The sequence below is a fragment of the Neurospora tetraspora genome, assembly GCF_033439725.1.
Source record: "Neurospora tetraspora strain CBS 560.94 chromosome Unknown B0H65scaffold_3, whole genome shotgun sequence".
Lineage (NCBI taxonomy): Eukaryota > Fungi > Ascomycota > Sordariomycetes > Sordariales > Sordariaceae > Neurospora > Neurospora tetraspora.
In genome coordinates this window covers 360,731-386,034 of record NW_026944385.1, presented here as the reverse complement: position 1 = coordinate 386,034, position 25,304 = coordinate 360,731, and the positions used below count along the sequence as shown (strand labels likewise).

The following is a 25,304-nucleotide window of genomic DNA, read 5'->3' as shown; positions in this document are numbered from 1 at the left end:
GAAGCGTCTAATATCTAATAATATATATAATAATAGGAAAGTATATTCTATTGAGTTTAATTCGCTCCTAAGACCTAGGTCCTAGAATTAAGGCTCCGTTAAAAGTATATTTTAATTCCTAAAGACCTAATCTACCTTTTAAACCCCTATATTGAATAATATTAATAATAATATTATCCTCCTTAATCCTCTACTTAACTCCGATAATTAATATACCTATCTATCTTTCTACAGCTAAAATACTTAGTGATCTTAATTATTAAAATTTAATAAGAACTTTGAATAGCCGGGGGAACTATAACCGCCGTTACTTAGCTATAGAAAGTAATATTGAGAGAGATAGAACGATATTAAAATAAAAAAGAAAGATATTAAAAAAAAACAAAGATGTTGAAAATAAAAAGATAAAGACCTTTATAACTATACGGTTTTATTATACATTTGAGATACTATTTAATATTGAATTTAGATAGCGAGTAATGTAATTTATTTTATTGGAGACTTCTAGTACTTTAATATTGGATATATTATATTAGCGAATAAAAAAAGAGAAATTATTAATTTCTAAAGTAATAGAGAGAGTAAAAGAGTTGAAAGAAGTAAAAAAAGAGGTAAGGAAAAGTTATATTTAAAATTAGTTTGAATGATTATAAAAAGGTAATTAAAAGAAGGTTTGAAATAATAGGAAGGTTATCAAAGAGAGATACTAAATAAGTAAATTATATATTAATAATACGGCTTTACTACTATAAGTTTGGTAATATGGCCTAATAAATTGATTTACATCTTTGGGATGCAGTTTAATTTAAAATTTAAAGATCCGGTAATTTGGGAATAACGAAGTGAAAATTAATAAAAGAAAAGATAGCAGCGAAAAAGCGTTACGCTTATAATTGAATAACGGATAAATATGTTACTTTTTATTATAAAGACCGGACGGAGAATAAAGTTGGTAATATATTTTAATAAAAGTAGCAAATTAGTTTAAAGTTTAAAGAATTAAATAAAGGGTTGAAGCTCTATTAATACTAAGTGAATAGTTTTTAGAGTAGTGGCTTTATTCGTTATAAATAAAGGTAATTTGCCAGCTCTAAGTGAATAGATATTTTGAGGCTTTACACCCTAAGTAAATAGTAATAGGGAGGGTACCTTGTAATATATAGGCGAACTGATTAAGTGGTTTAAAATTATAATATTATTAATAATAATAAATAAATAGTAAAGAACGTTATTTTGCCCGCTATAGGCGCCCGCTAAAGAATTTAGTAAATATTTTAATATCTATATACCGGTTTAAATTTAGTTGTAAGATATAAAATAGCCCGTTTTGTAATTTTTAGGATTCTATTACCGCTTATAGACGTTTAGATAATTGGATTTAACTTTAAAAAAGGCGCTTTTAGTTATAGGTGTTGGAATTGAATGAATGAAATCGTTGGCTAAATTGGCTAAGTATGCGGAGCCGTTGTAATAACGTTATTAAAATACGCCTATTCCGTTATATAATAAAATTAGGGAGATATAGTAGAAATAAGGCTGCTTTCGGTACGAATGATCTTTGCTAGGGGCTAGTATAGGTAAAGCTGCGTAGGCCAATTGGGTCGTTCTTAAGACTTTAGATCGTTATCATTGTCGATATTGGTGAAGAAGAGTATTATACGACCCGAAGGAAGGAATTTCTTATAATGTTATGCGTAGTTAGGGATGGGTACAGGTATAAGGATTGTACTACCCTAATGGTTAATTTGGACTAAAGATAAGAAGTTGAGGAAAGAAGGAAACCTCAAAAGGGAAGGCTAGATGGGAAGGACTGGGTTTTATACCTTGAACTCTGGGAGGGAGCTAGGCCAAGCCTAGAACCTGAACCATCTGAACCAAACCCGTGAATGAAAGCCACCCGTGAATGGAATCCATAACGACTGGTGGTGCCAGCCGTTATATAAATAAGGTTAACTAAATTACGTTCCATTCTATTTAACGGGTTAAACTTCTTAAGAATCTTAATAGGGTTCTAGAGTAAATAACGAAGTTTAGCGTAACCGAATTGTCTAATATTCTTATTGTAAATATATTTAAAATTAGTTAGTGTAATAGGAATTGTTTTCGGGCTTTATTCCACTTTAATAGTAGTTTCCAATTCTAAAATTTATTTCTTAATATCTTTTTAATATTAGCGGACTTTTCGGCGATATTGATTGCGAGCCTCGAAGTTAATTTTTTTTTATAATAGTTGGGGAAGGGTTAGTCCGCGGGTATAAGTTCGGAGAAAGTATAATTATTCGTAAGTTGGGGAACCGATTTTCTATTATTTTTACTGTTAGTGCGTTGTTTATCTTTTCGGGCTATTAAGGAATGATAGAGTTTAATATCCTTCTAATAAATAGGGTTAATTGCGTTTAGAGAGACGTTTTAAACTTCGAAATATTTTAACTAATTTAAATTTAATTTTTATTCTAAAAGAAAGAATAGGCGTCGGTTCGCGTAATCTACCTAAATATTATAAAGGTTAAGCTACTTACGGTTAATAATAAGGTCGTACGCTATATTAATTATAATAAAATAATCGGGCGGGGTAATTCGGTTCTAAATTTTTAAAGCGGCTTTAACGACTTCTTTAATACCCTAATTCGGTTTTCTTTAGTAATTGCTAATTCCTCAAACTAAGAAATTATTCGTAAATTCTACTAATAAACGGCGCTTAAATTTATTTACGAACGTAGTATTGATAAATAAATGGCCGTTTACTCCTATATCGATTAAAGCATTAGAGATACATTAAAATATTCTATTATTAACTAAACTATATTATATAAATAAAGGATCCCCTCCTAAAAAGTGAATTAAATTAAATCTTTCTTTCCTATATTTATCTATTTTCAATAGTTCTATAACTGATACTTCCCCTAGGAAGGAATTTAATTAATTTAAGGTAATTAATTTCCCTATTTGTTAACGGCGGGCGCAATTACAACTATAGGAATTATTTACTATTATTCGCCTTCGTAAGTTAAATAACGATTAATAATAATTATAACGTGATTATAATATTCGTAATCGAAACATTCTTTTTCGGAATAATTATACTTAATATAACCCTTCTCTTTATAAAGGAAATATCTACCTTCATTAAATAATCGAATAGTTTCTTCGTAACAATTATTACCTTAGTAAGCGCTTCTACTACTACTAATAGTAATAGTAGGCTTAGGGGTAGACGAATTTTCGGAACCTTTATTTTTTCTACTACTATTCGTTAGACTCGTAGCCGGAATATTCGGACTCGGGTTAATTTAAAATAGATTTACTTTCGTCTTCGTCGTTATTAAATAGGTCGTCTTAATTTTCCATTTAATTAAAAGCCTCGTCGAATAGAGAGTTTAGTTCGACCGGATTAATACTATATTTAAGGATATAGTTAATAGCTAATTTAAAGATCTCTTTAGGGATATACTTATTTAAAAACTAATTAGGAGGGTAAATAAGATGGAGGGTGTTTCTAAACCGCCTAGTCGTACGAATATTCGTTAATATTTTTAATTACCTATTAAAGATAGGAGGGAGGGATTCGATTAGAAATTTAAAACGCTATTTATTTTAGTCCGTGTAAGGGGTACAGCATAGTTGACACAGATGCTGGCCAAAAGAATCGATAAGGTTCTATGAAGAGAGAAGGGAAGAAAGGGACGCCCTCTGGGCAGTCTGGCCGGCTGTCCTAAAGAAGAGACGTGCGCACGCACAGGCCAATGTTGCCTGCCGCGAGAGTGGAGCACTCGCCTGGCAAGATTGCCAGGCATTTCAGCCACGGGCACTAGCCCGATGACAGTCCGATATAATTTAATACTATTTACTATTCGGATTCGTATCGATGAAGTCGAATATATAGCGGAGGTCCCTTTGGATAGCGTAATTAATTAAATCTAATATACTAAAGGTAGGGTTAGTTAACGATGTAAAGGTAATAATTAGGTAAAGTAAATACGGGGCTAGGCCACTAAATATGGGTCGGCGGTCCGTAAATTTAAACGAAGGATAAAATTAGTAATAGGTTTCAAATTGTTATTAGTATACTATATGTAAAATATAGAAAGGTTACGTAAGTTTAATTAGTAGATCTGAAAGATGATTATGATTTTGATAATAAAGGAAGAAAATTAATTATATAGGAGCGGATTCTCCGAGTCCGACTTACAGGTTTAAATTTGCCTAACTTGAGCTTACTTTAAATCAGAGTCGAAGACTTGGACTTGCCGGCTAAGTCTGACTTGCTTAGTAGGGTTTGACTTGCTTATAAGTCTACCCGCGAGTGATAAGTCTTCCCCCAAGTCGGTTGCCCAACTGGGTTGGACTTGTCCTCTTACAGAAGGGTTGTAATATTTTACGCCTATCTATTTCTTATATTTACCCGGAAGGCGTTGGAACAGTTCGTACTTCTATTTAATCTTAAAACGTTAGGACTCGCCAACTATTCCAATAAATTTATTCTTAAAAAAGTCGAAATTATTATTATCTTTTATTTTTAATTTAATAAAATTTATAAGAACGTTCTCTTTTGAATTAGAATCGTAATATTAATACTATAAGTAAATTATTAAATTTAAATAAATAACGATCTAGTTTGGGTAAGTATTATAAAAGTATAATATTAAATTATAATATGCGTAGCCTACTAAGCGATTTTTAATTTAAATGAATTTATTATAGTCCGTTGGATAATAATCAGTATTAATTTCAAACTTATTTTAAATTAAATCGTACTATACTTCGAAAGGAATATTATCTACTTTATTTTAATTATAATATTTAAGGGAATTAATTTACTTAATTAAACAGCTATAAAACTTATTACTGCAGTTATTATTATTGGGGAGAAGAGTCGAAAAACGAATAAATAAATGGATAAGGGCCTTACTAACGTCGCGTTCGATATTAAAAACGACCGTTTCTTTATTTTTATTCTTATTCTTTTTAAAGACTCTTTTACTAATAGATAAGTAAGTAATAATATCTTTTAAACCCTTAATAATATCGTCTTTCTCGATAAAAGAGTTCTTTAAGTATTAGACTATAGTGGGGTCAGTAGAACTGGGCTTAGAAGCAAATTATCCCTACTTGTATTTATCAGTTAAAATAGGGACCTAATTGTAAATAGTCTTTAATTTAATATTAAAGAAGGAAACGAAGCAATACAATTCAAATATTTATTTAGTATAAATTATACTTATAATTAATAATAACATAATCTCCTAAAATATAACCTAAGGGTCCTTATTGTATAATTCGGTAAATTTTTCTTTATTTAAATAATCGGAAATAAGGAAATTCGATAAGGGCAAGAGAGATTAGAAGGGGACGTAGGGGATAGAATTGCGAATAAATAACTCCGCGAATTCTTTTATCTTCTACTTTAAATCGAAGGTAATATCCTTCCGAATAAAGCGGACGTTGAAATTTTTAGGGTCCTCTACGATCTAAATAATATACTCGGTAAATAAGTCAAAGGATATCTCCTGGTCTTCGCTATTAATATTCTTAATTATAGTATCGGTTAAAACTTCGTTGGGTAATTTAAATTAATAATATATATAGTATAGGGACTTCTTACAAAGGAGGGTAAATTTACTACGGAAGCGTTCTTTATTAAAATAGAAGGCATTATACTATTCTTCGTTAAAACGGATTATAACGTGCACATTTTCTTTAATAATAAAATTAATAAACTTACGTTTAAAGGTAATCTTATTATTGATAACAACCTTCTTTTTATTTTTAGGCTTCGGTTTAATAACTATATCCTCCTCTTACTTAGGGTCGGGATAGGAGAGCTAAAAATAATATAAATGTATAATATAAGAAAGTCGAAGGCAAAATTAAGATTTTATTTATAATAGAAGATTTTAAGTAAGGAGGAAAAAAGAGGAAGAGAATTAAATATATACGTACAAACCCGAATAAATACTTTAATTATATAAGCGATAGCGGGACCCATATACGGGTCGCTAATAGCCAATCCCTTCACTTGTATCCCCTTTACCTACAGGATAAATACTATACGTGCTAGGATCCACCCTACACTTAGTCTTAGTATAGCCAATTGAATGAAGTGTATCCCCTAGTCTATATCATGCCCAGAAACCTCCATGTACCTCATTCCGACAGCCACCTCGTGTACGGCACCCAGGCCCAGTACGCCAGCGCCGTCATATATATTTCCTTTCCTCCTTCCTTTTTAAGTATTTTACTATATTAATTAGCGGGGCTCTTCGTTATAAAATAATATACGGCGGTTATTATACTAATTACGGTCAATATGGGTAGCGGGCTATTAAGCGGGCTAATTATATAATCGACCGACTTTGAATTTGCTAGTTTTATAAACCTCCGGGTTTAATACCTTATGTATCGGTACTCTACGTAAATAATCCTTTAAATTAGAGTTAGGTATAAAAATTAATTATTAGCGATTAAGTAAGGGAATCGGGTTTTAAATACTATAATTACGTTATTAAACCTCGTCTAACCTATTGCTCCTATTTAAAATTAATTATTAATATTTATCGACGTCGCTAATAATTAACCCCTTTTATAGCATTCGTTATAATAATTCCAATATTAGGTATTTATAGGGTAATTTATACTACGTTGTGAATTGTTTCGTATAATAAGTATATAGTATTTACCTTGGGTCTTTAATCTAATCGTTATATACATAATAATATTATTACTATATTAATTTGAAGGGGAAAGATAAAATTCGTAATAGTAGCTTAGTAAAGAATTTAACCCTCTTATATTTATATAAGAAGGTTTAGCATACCTTTTTCGATTCGATTATAAACTAATCCTTTTAAATAGTATAAATAGAATAGATTTAATTATATAATTAATTAAAAGAGACGAAAAGATTCTTAAAGAAGCGTTTGATAATTCTATAAGTAAATTCTATACGGTTGGTTATTGTAATACTATAGTTTCTAAGCTTCGAAATAACGTAATTATTAAATTCGTTAATTTATAATATATAATTGTTGAAGGGATCGATCGACGAGTTAATGCGTTACGAAGAATCGACTAATTGAGTTGACTAGAGCATTCAAAATAGAGTAGAATGGTATGTGGTTTATGTAGAAAGGTTGTATATTGGTAGAGATATCGTTAAGTGATGTCTAACTATCTAGAATCCCTTTTCTTTCGAAGGAACCTTCCTTCTTATAGATTTTCTGAGCCCTCTGTTTAACCTGTGAACAATCCGACTGTACTGTTGAATTTCTTGTCTTCCGAGGAATCCAGAAATAGTTCCTTCGGTCTCGTACGTCAAAAATAGACTAAGAAATCTATTTCCGAAGTCGAAAGGTTTTCGAGGTTGAAAGAACAAAGGGTTCCTTTGTCAACAAAGGTCCTTGTCTACCCTGGTCATTTTCGTACCGTATATGCCACAATTCTATTCTGGGCCGCCCAGTGCGGTCTAAGCCACCCGTACAGGCCACCCATGCATCCTCTACGAGGGTTAGGGTTTTATAAGGTAGAATTTCAACCACGAATATTTAATCGAATAAAATTGAATAAATTCAGCCAAAAATATAGGGCATATATTTATAGTATATATTACCCATATATATATTCCTATACTGGCATAGTATAGTATAGACCCGTAAATCTGTTATAATCATATAATTATTATATAATATATATATTAAGTCCAACGATAATACTTCTTTAAGTAAAGGATAAATATTATAATAAAAGTTAATAAGCGAAAAAGGTATATAATATATTACAAAAACGGGGGAAATAGAAGAAAATATTAAATATATACGAATTTACTATAGAAATCTATTAATTAATAATTACTATGCCCTTTTATAGTAACTTTCGTTATTAGCGTATATAACCCGCTTTTAAGCATTTTAAAAACCCTTATATATATCTTTATAGAATTGTTAGTAAGAATTATACTCTAATATAATACGCGGGCGAATTAGTAGTATAATACGCGGGCAGTCTATTCTAACGGCGTTTCCTTCAATAATTCTTATACGAACTTCCTCCTCCTACTCTTCTATTAAATAGTTTATAATAGCGGTATTATTTTCCTTATCCGAATCGTTTTTACTAAAGTTTTCGTCGACGTTACTGGCAACCTTCTCGTCTTCCTACTCAAGGCCTTTATATAATAGAAGATTAAAGCTATTACTATTTAAATCCCTGTACGTTGACGGGAGATTTAATTAAGTAAGGTTGGGAATTAATTTATTATTATTACGCGGATTTAGCGGACCCGGCTAAATTTATTTCCTTTTAATATAATAATTTACGCTTTTTATAATATACTATATATAGAGTTAGTATTATACGCCGGGGTATATTATAATAGCCGCCTTTTTAAATCCTTTATAAAAGTCGGTAATAAAGATAGCGGGGCTTAGTATATCCCCTTAGAGGTTTTTAAGGTAGTTAAAATACTATTCGAAATATTTTTATATTTCGCTATTCGATAAATTAAACATAAAGTTGAAATTATGACTTAGGGTATTAATATTAATTATATTTAAGAGGGGGAGGTTAAAATAATTAATTTATATTTATAAAGAAAAAAAAAGGGAATTAACTTAGACTCTTATAGATTTATAAGGGTAATAATAAAAAGGGTATAAAAAGTATTAAACTTTAATAATTATAATTATTTATTTTATATATATTATTAATTAATATAATATATAGAAAATTCGTCTATATTTCTATATATTACTTGAAGGTCTAAAATACGCGACGTACGTATTATTAATTAGGAATCCTTTCTTTATTATAATTAACGAAATAACAGACGCTATATTCGTCTTTATACCGTTCTAATATATCGATAAATATTTTAATAGAAGTAAAGGGACTATACTTCTTCTTATAAAATTATTTCTAAAGGTTTAAAACCTCTTATACCATAAAAATAAACTTTCAATTACGTAAATTAGCAATTAGATTATCACTATTAATTTGTCGGATATTAGCTTCGCTATCGCTATCGAAGTTATTAAGGGTGCTACTAAAGTAGTAAAATATCTATCGTAATAATATTTTAGCAATATTAAATAACCTTTCGATTACGGTGAGAATAGACTTTTCGTAGCCAATACGTACTTAACGACAACAATTAAAGTTGGCGGGCAAATTTTTAACGTTATAATAATAATTATATTTTATATTTATTTCTTTACCGAACTACTTCCTCCCTTCCTTTTTACATAATATAACCTTTATTTAGTATAGGCAATTAATTACCTACGAACTAATATTATAAATACTTTAACCCGTTAATTTATATACGCCGCTACGGTTATAGCGGAAATTATATTGTATAGGCGTTGTACAGTCCTTCTTTTTATTAATAATAAACTCCATTTATATAATAATCAAGCCGCGCTAGTAATAATATACGAAAAGAGTTTCGAATACTTCGCTTTTCTTATTAAATAACTTAATAATAAATAGTAGCTTTAGTACTAGAGACCGCTATTTGACGGCGCGCTCGGTAGGGGATTATAGTAATTACATTTTTAATTTCTCGTATCGACGGCGGCGGATTAATAGCGATTGAAATTCGACGAGGGGAATTATACTTTATTCGGGAATAATTATTCGAATTGGATTTAAAGGTATTTTACTAGCGATTTTAGTTAAATCCCGTTAACGCTAGTTATTTTAGTTGGTTAGGTTAGAAGTCTAACTTACTTAAGCGAATACACGATATACAGTGGGCGGGCGGGCGAAGTATATTAATAAATACTACGAGGTTGAAGATATTATACCAAATAATAATAAAGATAATAAATAATCACTATAAACAGTTACTTAATATTAAAGTACAGTTTTGTAATAGCTTTATTCAATTATATAAGACTACTTATCATTAATAGAGGGCGCGCGACGACGGCGGCGGTTAGGCAGTAATATACTGGTACGGCGCGCTTCTGGCGGCTGGGCTGGGCGGCTGGGCTTAATTAGTATAAAAAAGTAGGTTGCACTCTACGAAGACCAAATCTGTACTCTATAACTACCGTTTTCGTTAAACGATGCGAAATCAGTTTTGAGGCAACAGACGAATTCGAATTTGCCAAAGCTGCATACCCACTTTGACCCAGAGATAACAGGTAATGACTGCGTTCAAAGGAATATCTCCTATTCCATTCAAACCCGCGCTTGAAGAATTCCAACTTCTCTCCATCACTTGTTGAGATCTTACCCGCATGTATCCCAGGATCCCTGCCATGATGACACAAGTAATGACCGTTTCCAGCTCAAAGAGACCGATCCTGTTGAAGAAATAAGAAAATCCGTCGCTGATCCAACTTTGAAAGTCCCAGTGTTTCTGGCATGGCCAGTTATGTGCATTGTGCATGCTGAGAACAGAACAAGGTGGGAAAAACGAAGTGTTTAAGAAGGTCGGTTTTCAGGTCACGGAAGACGAAACAGTGAAGCGAGTCCAAAGGCAACAGGATTAACCGGGTGGTTGGTGACCATGAAGGTAATGACTTGATGTTGAAAGAAGTTGTTCCAGGAAGAAAGAAGAGGAAGAATTCACGAGTCGTGAAATACGTCCTCTCTACCGCACTAACTTCGTCGCCCACCCAGCCAAACTGCCAGACGATGTCGATGAGCGTGGTCGGGCAACTTCACTTGCGCAGAGACCAGAGATACAGAACCGTAAAGACATGAATCGTGTGCATTGTGGAGCTCCAAAAAAAAATCAAGCTTTATACCGCAGTTAACTTCCTATGTCAGAACTTCCTAATGATCGAATTGTCGTCACCGCCGAAGGGTGTAAGAAAGAAAAAGTAGTCTGTTGAGATGGATGCGTTTGAAATGGGGGATATAACGCCACCAGCAAACTCAAACCACCAACCAACTACGACAGCAGATTAACAGTTGTACATCTTCCGTAGTATAGTGGTCAGTATGTGAGCTTGTCAAGCTTGAACATCAGTTCGATTCGCTCGAGACCCGGGTTCAATTCCCGGCGGGAGAGACCATCAATTTCTTTTTGACTTTTTTTCTACTCGTTCCTTTTCACAAACTTGATTGACCCTTTGCTTTTGTGCTTTTGTTTTTTATCTGGCGTGGATTCGATTTGTTTTTCCCTTTCTGCAGGAATCATGTTCAACTCAAATGCACTCTCTAAATTCTAGGTAGTGCAAACATGGATTCAAGTTCGCCGAAACTGAAACCATCTTCGAACTATTTAACGGTGACGAGATCCGCCGAAGATGCTCTTTTCGCCCTTTGTCTTTTTTGCAGTCAATCTGTTGGCGTTGGGAAACTTAAGCACAGGGTGATTGAATACGGCCTCTCATTCACCAACACTTCTTACTCCCAAAACCTCCTCCACTCCTCCTGCGCCATCCGTGCCTGATCCTCCACCTGACCTGCCTGCACCTTCAACATAGCCGCCTGGTTGTTGAGCTGCGTCGTTTGGCTCAAGTCGGCCTATAGTTCCATCCCTTCAGCACATGGCACAAGACACCGAGAAACGGAAGCCGAAAAAGAGCTTACCTGACCACTAGGCACCAAAATATGATTCGCATCAATCCTCTTACCAGCACCTATTCCAGCCAGCATAATGTTGTTGCTAGCCGCACTCAAGGAGACCCGCATGGCATTGATAGCCAGGTGTTCTTGTGTTTGAGCCTGTATGCGCAGGGAAGCAGCTTGCTGTTGGAGCTGGGCCGTCTTCATCTGGAGTTCTCGCTCTTTGGCTTTTCGCTCGGTTACCTGTTCAAGACGTCTTGTCAGCTAACTGCGGTCAGGGATAAGAGAAGTGACGGAAGAAGACTCACTTTGGCCCTCAAATGCTCCAAACCCATTTGCTCTCCCATACTCACTGCCTCCTTCCAAACCCTCCTCATCCGTTCAGAGTACAGCTGACAAGTGAACCCAGGACCGCCCACCACCGCAGGGGCTTGATCCAATCTCCTTGCTAGCTCGACACCCTGACGGACTTCAGGCTCAATCACCTCCTTGTAACACTGCTCACACACCGTAAAGTCGAACAATCCTTGCATGGTATGGCACCGAAGCGTCGTGGACGGATAGTTCCTAGGGTAGAGGCCATTAGGTGGAGGAGGAGCGCCCCCCAACGCACCCGGCACTTCTTGAGAAGTGCCAACACCCGGCCCCCTTGGAGGCGGCAAGTTGGCCCTCAACTAGTCAACCAACGCAGTCATGTCCGGTCTTCTCATGAACCCCGAGGTCACCGCACACCTTGCAATCTGCTGCAGTATCGCCATTGTTCTCGGATCGTCGTAGTGCTCAGAGGGCACTAGTGCACAAGTCATCCTGCCTCCTCCTTGGCCGGGAGGCGGCTGAATGGGCATGAACCCGCCAGCGACTGCAGGACAGCAAGTCATCACGTTGACAGCACAGCTGCCGCAGATGTTCCACCCAGGAAGCAACTGCGCTCTGGTCTGCGGTTCAAACAGAGTGTACCACGTCCGTCTTTGTTGGTCTCGTGCAGTATCAACCACAACAAGCTGCTCCGCTTCAGATCTGAGTTCAGCATTGGGGCATGCTGTTTGCCCTCCTTGTCCATTCGGGCCTGGTGTGGGACTGGCCAGAGCAGCGACTCTCGCCAGAAAATCGACCCCCAACCGACCGTCATTGTTCATCGTCAAGAGCACCATGCCGGCCACCTTGACCCAGAACCGGGACATGTCGCATCGTATCGGTACCGCGGGGTTGGGAGGAGGTCCCTTGGTCACGAAAGATCGAACATAGGGAGTGGGACGGACGACCGAGTTGTAGCAAGACGGACAGATGTTGAAATTGGCGTAGCGAGGATCAGGAAGGCCGATCCAGTCTTGGAACCCGGCCTGGGCTTGCTGGCGAGGACAAGGGACGTTGGTTTGGGGAATGGAGGACGCTGAGGAGGTAGTAAATGGAGAGGGGAGAAAGGGTTGCCTCCTCCTCCACCTCCGCCGCCGCCGCCGTAACCTCCAAACCCACCATATCCGCCGAAGCCGTAGCCATTTACACCGTTGTCACCAGCTGCACCTTGAAGGCCAGACTGGAGCTCTTGGGCGAGGGAGTTGAGGAGTTTGCGGAAGGGTATTTCGCTGCTTTCGATGTCAAGGCTTAGAATTTCATCGGGTTAAAGAGGTGAGTGCTATCGGGAGGAAGAGAACATTAGCGACTGCTTACCACTTAAACCTCTCGTCCTCTTCTTTCCTGATGTTCAGCTCCCCTCCCTCCTCCCGAGGTTTGACATCCCCGGTTCCCGGTCCAAATTCTCTAAGCGAGGTGCCAGAGCCTTGTCATCTCGAGCATGTTGTTAGTGTGTCAAGCTAAGCTTTTGGTTAAGCTTTTGGGCCAGAACCTTATAGATCCTCCTGTAGTTAGCGTGGTATGGTCGCAGCGGAGTGTTGACGATGCATCTTTGGTGCTGGTGGCGCTCCTTCATGGTGTTCAGCTACCCCTTATCCAGAATTTTGGTTGGTTCAGCTGGTGGTGGTGGTGTGAGATGCCTTTCCTTGTTGGGAATGCTGAGCGATGGTGGCTGGGCTAAGATAGAACCGTCAGAATGGTTTTGCGATAATGAAGGATGATGAACTGAGAGAAGATGAAGTGGTTTGCGCTCTGTTGGGAACTGTGATCTTATCAGTTGATTCTTCACGAACGAAGTGGTTGGCCGATGTAGATGGCGATGGCAATGATGACGGTGACTATGGGTGTTCTGGATCAAGTTCGGAAATTTTCGCACAAAAGCACAAAAATGGAACAACTCCGGCTCTGGATTGATTGAGAGAGACTGCTAAGTGCCCGTTCCTCCTTCAATCCAGATATTCATCATCTCTCTCAGCAGCCCCTTCCATTTCGGATGTTGTTGTAGGTATCACCAACCTTTGCCCCTAACCCTAAAGGAAGAAAAGCACACAGAAAAGCACACAGCCATGCGACTTGCACGGATTTGCTGGGCCATGCAACGACGTTATTTCGAGATGTTTGAAACGAGTCAAAGTGTAGGAATCAACACTGTATATCGTGGAGAATCTTCACTGGACTCCCCATCTTCACAACCGAGAAACATCTCGAAGTCATTCGCATGACTCCCGTTTCCTTGCCTCGAGTCCGGCCCAGGGTTAGGGCATGGGCCTCATGACGTCATCCAAGGTCTCCCGGGACAGCGGGACTCCACATTCGGAAGGCATCAGATCATCGGCCGCACTTCACGGCATGAACGGCAGCGACACGGCAAGATTCATGATGCTCCGAAGAGGGAGGTGATAAATTGGGAATGCATGAGGTGCCCAGATGTTGAAATCAGGATTGGGATGAAGGTTGAATCAGATATCCAGAGATGCGAGATTCCCGGTTCACAAGAGCCTCATACTCCCCGGCCCCAGCTGTAAGTTCCCATGTCGAAATGGGTGATAATGTCGTCAAGGGCGTCTGTGATATTTCCAAGGCGGAGATAGCAAATCTGGAAGAAGATTGATGGAGGAAGGGGAAGACACCGAACCCATCGCCTATCCGAGGCCTAAGCAAAGACCGTTGGACCTCGCTCGCACGGATTATTCGGATCGTGCACTGACTGGTTATAAGCCTGATGATTGATTTGTGGATGCCAGAAAGAGGCGAAAATCGCAAAGGAGCAGAAAGACTTTGCATGTGGTTGAAGGACTGTGAAAATGGTGGGAACGGAAGGCGATCTCGTGGAACGGATAGAACGGGGGAAGGAGCAAAGAAGGGGTGGGCTGTGATGGGTCATCCCCCGCATTTTGTCATTTTGGGGGGGCTCGTGGGGGCTCTGACCCCTGAAACCGGTGTCAAGTGGACAGGGCCTGGGAGGGCATGTGAATGTGTTCCTTCCCGGTCTGTCTTATCATTTTGACTCTGAAGGCTTGGACTTTTGCTTCGAGTCGCAATTGCGATATTTCTCTAAGCCGAGTTGTTAAGAGGCGACTTGTCATCTTTCATCAAATTCAACGTTAGTAACCAGACGATGCTGACGGTGACCACCATGATGGCCGTGCATCCAAAACCGGTCAAAGATGGGAATTCCAGAAGCCACCCTTCTTGGCTGCTGATGAAATCGATGAACACAGGCACTGACAAAGGACTGACTGGACGGGATGGAAAATACCCGACGGGACCTTGAACGAATCTCGGGGCCGCTTCTCTCCAATTCGCGGTCCTTCCTGATGATCACAGGTTGTTGGAGGGCAGGATGGAAGGCACAAGGCGCACACGTTACACTCGAATGCAAAGGTCATCCTCATGTCCATCGTTACCTCTTTGAGTTTGTCAGCTTACACGCTACACTATATCCCAGTCAGTCAAGAGATTTGCACACATCTCAGCCCTATCAAAACTTGTGTCTTGTGGCGGAATGTGTTGGCCTCTTGTCGACCTCGGCTGGCTCTGAGTGTCGTGGCACTCCGTCCGGGAGTTGAACTTGCACAGTTGCAAAGCCTTATGGCCAACTCACTTGTGAAATCGCCGCCGACAACGGAGATCTGTTGGGTCGAAACAAGGAAAAGATCACATCTCGATATAAATGCACTGGCTTTGTGTACGGTGATGCTGATAGTGGTGGTCATGGTGTTGTCACCAGGTGGCCCCGCCAAGCCCTACCGATTACTCGCTTGTGCGGCTCCCGAGGAACCTGAGACGACACGAAGCAGGAAGGGGAAGGTCAAGATGGCGACGATTCAGATGCCTGACCGGGTGTTTCTGTCGAGTTTCCTGTTATTTGCAAGTTTATCGTTTAGAGTCGGACATTGGTTTGCAATCTGGAAGGTCGAAAGGCAAACGAGTGGATAAGGCATGATAGCCACCAAGTACCATGAGGTCTAGAAAGCCACACATAACTCCACTTCCCGGGATCCAACTTTGGTTCTGGTCCTCGTTCTTGTGCAAATCGCAGTGTACTATAACCGTCAGCAGTAGTCAGCCAAACTCGACCCTTCGTGTCACCTCAGAAGACATATTCGCCTTTTCCACAAGTTGCGGTCAGCATTATCACGACTTTTGTCTGCGAGGAAAAGGCAGCAAAAAGGGGATCACAGGCCAAGAAACGCTGATCAGTCGCATCGTCATCAACACTGACCAACCACTGCAACCGGAGATCCCTCCCCGGGCCGATACACAAAGTCTGCCGTCCGGCTACGAGACCCTGAAAAGTTGAACCCTGATTTTCATTCAGTTGCGATTCAACCCGCGTTGCAAAAAGCAAAACAGCAGGCCTGACAGGGTTGCCTCTGCACACAAGTTCAAAACAGGGAAGCTCGGATCTTTGCCCGAAAGTTGGAGAGCGAACGAGAGCGAACGAGAGCGAACGATATTCCAGGCGCGGGGGCCCGGTGCGATTGCGAATCCGGGGCGCAAAAGTGGACATCCCCAGGATCCCCCACTGCGCCGACAGACAAGCCGCGACCCGGCCGCGACTTCCACTTTTGGGCGTCGTGGCGCTAGAAACCCACTAAAACCAGGGGTGCCGAACAGCCGAACACATCGCTGGCGGGGTCAATCAGGTACCGAATTTGGGAGGGAGGCCGCTGTGCAAGGAAGGGCCAACTTCCAAGAGCAGCGCTTTCCACCAAAAACGTCATCGAAGTTGTACCTTGGCCTTTTTCTCTTCGCTGGGCTTCTTGCCTGCTCTTTCCTGTTCCTTTTTTCGCCTGGAGAACACAGGATTGGAAACGGAACCGACGGGGATATAAAGTACAGAGGTACTCCATTTGACGGGAATCTTGTCCCATCACATTTCCACTCGGCTACAATACTCAGTATCGATACTTAACTACGGCACCTGCCTCGACTGTCTCAGATTACTTTTGGACTTGTATATAACATTGCGCCCATCCGATCTGTCCCACGACTCAGGCCCTGGCCGATGTGGAAAAGAAAAACAAGAATCGACAACGAAGAATATTCGATTTAAAACCAGCCACGACACCCGACCGGGCTCTCCTTGTCATCTGCTCTCGACATAGCAGCAGGTACCCCGCGCGACTCACCAGGCACTCGTCTTGACCGCGAGAGCTGACCGAACGGTTACGATATCCCGCACTACATCCGGCCACTGCCCCGCGTTTTGCACAGCTGCAATCCCCGCTGAGGTACAAGTCAGACATCACTCAGCACTCAGCTCGTCAGCCACCCGTCCCATATCCAGCAGGCCGCCAACAGCTATATCTTGCCCGTCAGCCTGCCCATTTCGCCCGATCGCCCGCTTGTTTGCTTGTTCTCGCCTTGCTTCATCTTTTTTTCGCTTCAGATCTTTGGAGGAATCTCCGGTATATCGCGATTGTCGATTTGCACTTGAGACATTGGTCCAGAATACGGAGTTGAGGCGACTGGACCTAAAAGGGATACGGATATACACCAACACGGTCCCGACCCCGAAAGATTGATGTCCGGTTCGTGTGTCACCTCCACGGCAAGCCAACAACCGAGACCCACATACCTGAAAAGGCAACCCGTTGTCTTTGATATATTAACTTCGACATCTCCCTTTTTCGTATTGGGTTTATCTCTCACCACCCATACCCAACAACTTAGACCTACAACAACTACAACAAGTCATATATGATCTCGAAACCAGACTCTTCCTCACCTTCAACCACAAACCCAATACCAACAACAACCTCAAGTCACAGCGAGCACTTGCTTACCGAATGCTCAAGCAGGGGACGAGTTAGCATCACAACAACCACCACAACCATTGAACAAACACCACGATCTACCTACTATACACAACACACATCACACACCATGTCTTCACCACAGGGCTCACCGGCGGGCCGGGTCAACCAGTCTTACATGCTTGTTCCTAACCTCCACGTCCCAGACCCAACGGTCGACGAGGTAGAGCTTGGAAGCAGCAACGCATGGACGGTAGCCACCGTTATCGAGGACGACGATCTCATGTTTGGTGGCAAACCTTTGAGCGCATGGTACGAGGAGGATCGCAGACGACTGAGCTCTAGTATCGAGGACGAAGAGGAGATTCGAGGCCGACAGCGCGACCGCGTAAGGTTCGACGACCATCATCAACATCAACACCAACACACCCATCATCAACCGCAACACTATCACCACAATCAACATCATACCGTCCATCACACACATGTCGCTCATACCCATCATACCACCAAGAAGACGGGCGAAATTAAGCATTAAACAACGCAGTACTCTCGTTGTTTCCTGGCGATAACACCTCGGCTCTGCCATAATAGTGGATGTCACACAGCGCATGCTTGCGCAACACATCTTGTGCGACACAGGATCGGCGCACATCACAGACTATCCAATGGTACCGAGCCTCAACAAGAATCGCCCAAGACACTGTCGGTTACACTGCATCGCCGACCTCGGCTCCCCTACGCTCGCCTTGACCTAATTCGACACCGAAGCAAGCACCTTTATACAGATCCTCGACTCGTCGCCGTTTCCCTTATCTCCGGACTCAGAATGTACGGACAATAGGTACCTTGGCTATATGGTCACGAAGGGCGATGGGCCGCATAACAATCGATACCCATAATCCTCCGGTCCTGGCGATCGGACCCTACCCGCGCTCATCGACCCTGTTACAGGGCGCACAAGATGGAGTACCCTGTTTAGGTACATGGCACAGTCGTTTCCCTTGATGAGCATTCAAACGGTGCATTGCGGGCTTTTTTTCTTTGGGCGGGTAATAGTCTATGCCCTCTCGGCTCTTCTCTCTCTCTCTCACTCTTGTTTGTCCACATGATACCACGGGTTTAAAGGAGCACTTTGCATACTTGGAACGGGTTACAGGAGTTTATATGGGGCGTTGCTTTTGTTATTTACAGGATGAGCGTTGCAAGCCGGTGCCGGGTGGGTTTCCTTGGGACGATGGATGGACGGTTTACGGTCGTTCACTGGGATTGGGACTGACACTGGCGGCATGTCCGGTCGAGGTGTACTATGGTATCACTGCTTGTAGAGGGAGGTAGCATTGCCTGGAGCAATTGAACTTGGGATCACAGCGCTACATTCGTGCTACAGATTGATTTGCCTCGTCGCTTGGACTTGCTCATCGTTTACTTGCACGTGAATACTTCGCTCGTACATCGCACCGACGTTCACAGACCTTCATAGCTCAATACATCGCATTCACTCCCTTCCTATCGCCCCCTTCTGGAACCTCCCATCTTCAAAGGTAGGTCAAATCGAAGTGTTGGACCCTTCCTCTTCCCTTGCGCCAACACCCCTGAACACCCTGACGGGTCATTGCGTCGGGAACAAAGACTCTAGCCGCCGGACCTGGAGATGGCACCCTGCATCCGGTAGTTGACCGGGATCAAGCTCAACCCAGGGCCTAGAAATGCAAACATTCCACCGACACCCAGTCAATCTTTGTGTTGGACCCTAAAATAGCTACATGAGCAAGGTTCCCCGCGCCAAAGCATCTAGACCCCTTTGCCCGGTCTTGTCAGTGGATCTTGTGCTGATAGACCATGACTTACCTAGCACGATCAACAGAGGAAGCTCAGACGAATCAGAAGGTTCGAATGGGTCATCGAAACCCTGATGAAAGGAATGGCGAGGAAATTGAGGACGGAAGCGGGTTGAAGGGGGGGACTGAAGTTGGGTGGGTTTACCATGGAGTCGTCGTGCTCGGCACCGTGGGCTTTGTAGAATATGGTTGTGAGATGGATGGCAGACAGGTAGAGGAGTGGATTCCACCCTGTATGTGCCGTGTCGTGTCGTGTCGTGGCGTCGTGAGTTAGGTTGGGATCGAAGCAGAGCAGTTCCCAGCTCCAAGATAGGATGGACAGCTTGATCGCGTGCACACCATTCCATTTCATAAGCCACCCGCCACATGCCACATGGCAAAGGAAGGAAGTTGTGAAGAAGTGTAGTGTAGGTGTGAATCGAGATGGAACTTACCGTGCCGTCCATCGCCGCATCGCTTAACTACGTTCTTCTCTGATGAAAGCAGAAGATTGAAGCGAGTTGCCTCGATCAGATTGAAGGCTTGAAGTTGCTTGATTGAGCTCGTGGGGGTCGTTGCTCGCCACCTCCACTGCTCCACAAGCAGAACTAAAAACCCACGTGGAAGGTCTTGAGATGGAACTTACCGTCCCGTCCCACATTTGCAGGCCGTCCCAGCGGCTCGGGGTTCTTCAAGTTGTTTAGGTCGCCGACGAGGCTTTGCGCCATCGTGCGTGGATCGTGTGGAATGGAGCCTGGGCAGTTTTGGGTTGTTCATTTTCTTTGTTCTAAAGCTCATGAACAACGCCAAGAGGAGCCAAGGGGAGCCACTCGGAGGGGGCATTGTCGGACTCGGGCCCGAGGAATTGGATGCGGAATGGGATGGGATGGCTAGAATCCGAGGGTGTTTGGGATGTTCTGAAACGAGGCCACGTGGAGGACGAACGGAGGGAAGTCCGGGGAAGGAGGGTGGAGGAGTGTGGGGAAAGGAAGGGGGAGGTCGTGTACCTGCAGAAGAGCTGGAGGTGGTGACCAATAAATGTGTGTCTCGGGTCGATGTTGTATCTTGCGACATAAACTCGGTTTTTCATTGACCGGTCTAGATCACCAAGTGAGAACAATTGTAGAAGACATGTCGACAACAGTTGCAAACGTCGAGTGTTAAGATGGACGCATCAAATAACGAAAAGGCCTGGGGTTAGGGTTATTGCACATCAGCGTTCGGGACTCGAGCACGAGCAACCACGATGTGGTGAACAGTGATTGACCGGAGGCCGGCGTGGTACGGTGCTACTGTACATTTGTTAATCTCTCCTAACTCGCCAAAAACACCTTCAATACACTTTCCTCAAATAGGTGAGTCAATGCCAGCTAAAACTTCTGTCGGGAAGAAAACGAAGTCATCACCAATCCTTGGCGCCAAGAGGATCTGCTGCTGAGGTGGTGGAGCGACTGATGTCTCAAAATAAGGTTCCGTTCGGGCGGTTTTTATGCTTACAGGGACCACGCAGCTGCCACGCAGTGGGCCGTTAGTGGATCGCCCCCCCCTGGACCTCTAACCAACCAATTCGTGTCAATTCTGGGCCATGCAGAAACTTTTTCCTTCTTCCATTTCATTCGTCTCTTCGGTCGTATTCCGGATGACAATTTGACAACGGACCGCAAAATAAGGTGATGATGACGGGTCGAGGTCGGTCTCCAAGTTTTATATCTGCCATTGATATGGGATTCCCACTTCTAGTACAATCTTTTTGTGCGACATTGTTCGAGGCGCTGAGGTGTTAGACGCGCGATTGGGAGGTTTCGGCAGCTACCGAATACCGAGACTCGAACGGTGCATTTCAGCGACGACATCACCCGTTCTGTCGGGTGCGAGAGAGACATGGCCTCATCGGGCCTATGCCGAGATACTGGAACCAGGTATCATTGACTAACGGACAAGGAGCTGGAAATGCGGTGAGTTGATATTTCTGGCCCGAGTCCAAGGCGCATATCGTCGATGAGGTGACAGGTCGAGACCCAAGGGCCTTATCAGGGACGAAATCTGACAAGTGACACGCGATGCTAAGACAAGCCATCCATCGTTGGGCCTTGATGAGGCTTCTGCACGGGATGATTGTTCGAATCACTACTGCAACGCAACCGATTGTTCGTGTACAGCTATGGTTGCACTTTCCCCTGAGTGAAGGTGCATCGCCACTTCAACCGCCATCGGCCGTTTGTTTGGTTGCCCGGACACAATATCTCCATACCCGGCGCCGACACGTTGTTCATGAACAGCTCTGATTGCTCATGAACAGAGTCGTACTTCACCCTGAACAGTGGCCCTAAGTGGGTACCAACACCTGCAAGATGTTTACAACGACTGGATATCGACCGTCGCCATCGTCCATGTTGAACGGTCGCTTGGATCGCATAGCCGACATATCAGGGCGTCGAGCCGACCTGTTCCTGTCCCTCCAACTCTTCCCAAAACCACATCCAGCACAGGACTGAGCTTACACATCGAGGTCATCAGCCCAACCGCTTAAGACTTGCTTCCTTTGTTTTCATCATCAATATCCAACAATATCATCATCAAGCATCATCACCAACATTGCTATCGCCCATCATGGCAACCGACGTCCAGGATTACCAGCCCGCGCCGACGCACGAGTCAGCAAGAGGCACAGGTCACCAATCGGTCCCCTCCAACTCAACCGTCACGACTGTGAACGACAACTCTACGGTGCCCCTCAAGCTTGAGGCCACCGACACAACAACACCACCCAATGGCGTCGACACCGACACAGACGATGCCAATCTCCCGGAGCCTAGACATCTCCTCGAGAGGATTCCGACTGTTCTCCAGCCTAGTATCCCGTGGAGGAAGAGGCTGATGCACTTTACCTTTGCTTGGTACACCGTCACGTAAGTTCATCCTCTTCACCTTGATGAGTAATCATCTCACATGTAAACAACATGAACAACACCCACTAACATCACCAACAGACTTTCAACCAGCGGTGTCTCTTTGGTCCTAGCCATCACCCCCCACCGCTTCCGCGGTCTCTCCACCATCGGCCTCGTCATCTTTCTCCTGGACCTTCTCTTCTTCTTGGTGATCACCGCCTCCATCACCCTCCGCTTCGTCCTCTACAAGTCGACCTTCCGCCGCGCCTTCACCCGGCCCAACGAAGCCCTCTTCGTCCCGACCTTCTTCCTCTCCATCGCCGCCATCCTCTGCAACGTAGCCGAGTACGCCCGCATCTTCATCTTTGACGGCGACATTTCCTACCAATTCCCCGGCCTCGGCAGCAACAGCACCCCCTCAGCAGAACCGGACGACTCCCACGCCGCCTCCGCCTCCCTCCCCACCTTCGCCACCTTCCTCTGCATCGCCTTCTGGTTCTTCTCCGCCCTCACCTTCCTGGTGTCCGTAATCCAATACCACTTGCTCTTCACCGTCAAAGCCGAGCGTCGCCTCTCGCTCACAACCATCACCCCCGCCTGGGTGCTGCCCATCTTCCCCGTCATGCTGATAGGAACGCTTGCCGGCTCATTCTCCAAAACGCAGCCACCCGAATCGGCGATAGCCATGATTTGCGCCGGACTGGCTGCCCAAGGACTGGGACTGTTGGTCAGCTTCTTCTTCTTCAGTTCTTACTTGAGCAGACTGATGGCGTTCGGATTACCCGCGCAGAGACCGGGTATGTTCATCGCCGTGGGACCGCCGAGCTTTACGGGGGCGGCGGTCATTTCTATGGCGTCCGATATTCCCCGCGTCTTCTCGCAACTTCAGGAGTCCCGGGTCGCCATCTTGACGGGAGTGGGCGACATGGCTACCCTGGCGGCGGGAGTCAAGTTGGGTGCTATCTGGCTAGGTGTTTTCCTCTGGGGCCTTGGGTTCTGGTTTTTCGTGTCGGCTGTGGCGGGCTGCGTGGCGGGCATGCAGGATAAGAGGTTTCATTTGAGTTGGTGGAGCATGGTATTTCCGAATGTCGGGTTTACCATCGTCACTATCAAGATTGGGACGGGCTTGGGAAGTGAGGGGGTGTTGTGGATGGCAAGCGGGATGACGGTGGCACTGGTTCTAGCGTGGGCGTTTATAGGGTATCGCTGTGTTAGGGCGGTGGTGAAGAGGGAGATTGTGTGGCCGGGGCATGATGAGGATTCTTAGGCATCTCGAGGAGAAGAGTCCTTTTCTGTTCAGGTCGTGTAAGAAGAGGTGGAGACTAAGAGCTGGAATCTTGGGTTTTACGACTTACGAATTATGATACGGTTCATTATTCACGACATGGTTGGGATTTGGGTCCTGGGACCGGCATAGCACGGAGTTCAAGGGTTGTTCTGCTTCATCAAAGACTTGGGTTTAGAGGACTCGGGGTTAGACTCGGCATGAAAAGACGGACAGACAAAAGGCTCAGGTTTGGAGACTCGGGACTTGGTATCTGGGACTTCTATAGGGTTGAATCGAACAAACGATATTTGATAGGACAACAGGGTTTCAAGTGTACGATACATGTATGCAATGCACATGCACATGTATCATAAAAAAAAGAAAAATTAAAAGGAAAATGAAACAGGAAATATAAAATGACATATCGCGAGCATATGAGACGCAAAAAAAGCGAAAAAAGAAGTTTTTCAATGGTCATTCGTGCGACGTGGGCCTGATTTGAACAGACGCTCCCGAAGGAACAAGATTTCTAGTCTTGCGCATTAGACCACTCTGCCACCACGCCTAGTGATTTTGTTGAAAGTTGGGCTTGGACCTTGTGCTTATGTAGGGGGCCCCACCTCGGCTTACAATTTCGGTATGGACATTTAACCCTCGTCTTGTTCCTTTTACTATCCTTTATTACTCTTCTTCTTTCCCTTTTCTTTGTAGGGATTTCAGTAAGGCTTTTGGTCACTGATTCGACATTGAACACCCCTCGATCCTTTGTATTCGAGGTAGTTATGTAATTGTCCGAGGAGTTCTCGGTCTCGAAGTCCCTTTGTCGATCATCGTCCGTTGGGACAGTTCACGGCGTTCATCGTTCCTGACCGCGGTGGAGATAGAAGATGCTAAAAAAGCCTGAGAATGCAGGAAAGTTTCGTGGTTACAGGGGTGTTTTAGTGGCCAATTGGAAATTGGAGGGTTGTGGTTCCTCCTCCCGTTGTTCTTCAAATTTCTTCCTTCAACACCAAACTTCTATCTCCTGTCAATCCATGCTTGCCGTTTTTCCAACCTCCATTTCTCTCTCCAACACCTTCTTCACGACTCCAAAGGATTGAATAGCACAATGGATCACTTTCTTCACCCATCGCAAGGTCAGACGTACGCGCGTCTTGGCATCACGGAATTCATGAACTCTCGAAGCACTAGAAGCACCAAGGCTCCAGTCGATACCCCTGAAGTCCAACTAGCGTAGAGCTGTTCACAAGCTTCACAGGGACTACCTATTTGAAGCAAATCTTCACCTCGACATGACCAGAGTCGTGATCTTCAACCTTCCTCTATGGAATACTGCCTACCAAAGGACCACAACCACCACCCTTCGGTCACCAGATAAGATGGGATTTACGTACAACAGACTCGGTGATACCCACCAGCCGCTAGAGAAGCTTTCCGGGGCGGCACGGAGCGGGCAAGGCGGGTTCAATACCGCGGCCGCGGCTGCAACACCTGCACTTGATCTTTGGGAATGGGAAGTATGAGTGTTTGGGGAAGCATATTGCGTTTTTGGAGTTGAATAAGGTTTTCGTTGAGGTGAGTTTTGACAGCCCAGGGTAGGGGTAGGGGGTTATTGGCTGGGTTGGGTGACGATCTTGACAGTTGCTGAGACGCTAAGACATGGCGCCGATCGATGCCTCGAAGCCGTTGAAGGTTC

At 43.3% G+C, this 25,304-nt stretch overlaps 5 protein-coding genes and 2 non-coding genes across 7 annotated transcripts; 4 read left to right on the top strand and 3 right to left on the bottom strand.

Annotated features, from left to right (window-relative positions):
• Window positions 1-10,072: 10,072 nt before the first annotated feature.
• On the bottom strand, window positions 10,073-10,705 carry B0H65DRAFT_441053 (uncharacterized protein; the record flags this gene model as incomplete). Its single annotated transcript, XM_062825499.1, has 2 exons — window positions 10,073-10,304; window positions 10,608-10,705. 2 exons carry the CDS (start codon window positions 10,703-10,705, stop codon window positions 10,073-10,075), a joined length of 330 nt encoding a protein of 109 aa, XP_062682495.1.
• A 219-nt stretch (window positions 10,706-10,924) lies between these two features.
• B0H65DRAFT_t224 lies at window positions 10,925-11,017 on the top strand. Its single transcript has one exon. It is a non-coding gene; the product is annotated as a tRNA-Asp (tRNA).
• Window positions 11,018-11,268: 251 nt separating this feature from the next.
• Window positions 11,269-12,202, bottom strand: B0H65DRAFT_148452 (uncharacterized protein). The gene is made up of 3 exons (XM_062821040.1): window positions 11,826-12,202; window positions 11,542-11,760; window positions 11,269-11,475 (listed from the first exon to the last, which is right to left on the bottom strand). The coding sequence occupies exons 1-3, from the start codon at window positions 12,048-12,050 to the stop codon at window positions 11,356-11,358; spliced, it is 564 nt and encodes a 187-aa protein (XP_062682494.1). The 5' UTR covers window positions 12,051-12,202; the 3' UTR covers window positions 11,269-11,355.
• A 2,681-nt stretch (window positions 12,203-14,883) lies between these two features.
• Window positions 14,884-15,939, top strand: B0H65DRAFT_460404 (uncharacterized protein). The gene has a single exon (XM_062826529.1). It carries the CDS (start codon window positions 15,262-15,264, stop codon window positions 15,805-15,807), a length of 546 nt encoding a protein of 181 aa, XP_062682493.1. The 5' UTR covers window positions 14,884-15,261; the 3' UTR covers window positions 15,808-15,939.
• Window positions 15,940-17,347: 1,408 nt separating this feature from the next.
• B0H65DRAFT_148385 (uncharacterized protein) lies at window positions 17,348-18,430 on the top strand. The gene has a single exon (XM_062821038.1). The coding sequence runs from the start codon at window positions 17,575-17,577 to the stop codon at window positions 18,166-18,168; it is 594 nt and encodes a 197-aa protein (XP_062682492.1). The 5' UTR covers window positions 17,348-17,574; the 3' UTR covers window positions 18,169-18,430.
• Window positions 18,431-21,898: 3,468 nt separating this feature from the next.
• On the top strand, window positions 21,899-23,687 carry B0H65DRAFT_148390 (voltage-dependent anion channel-domain-containing protein). Its single transcript, XM_062821039.1, has 2 exons — window positions 21,899-22,359; window positions 22,441-23,687. The coding sequence occupies exons 1-2, from the start codon at window positions 22,061-22,063 to the stop codon at window positions 23,606-23,608; spliced, it is 1,467 nt and encodes a 488-aa protein (XP_062682491.1). The 5' UTR covers window positions 21,899-22,060; the 3' UTR covers window positions 23,609-23,687.
• Window positions 23,688-24,091: 404 nt separating this feature from the next.
• B0H65DRAFT_t150 lies at window positions 24,092-24,173 on the bottom strand. Its single transcript has one exon. It is a non-coding gene; the product is annotated as a tRNA-Ser (tRNA).
• Between the last annotated feature and the right edge of the window lie 1,131 nt (window positions 24,174-25,304).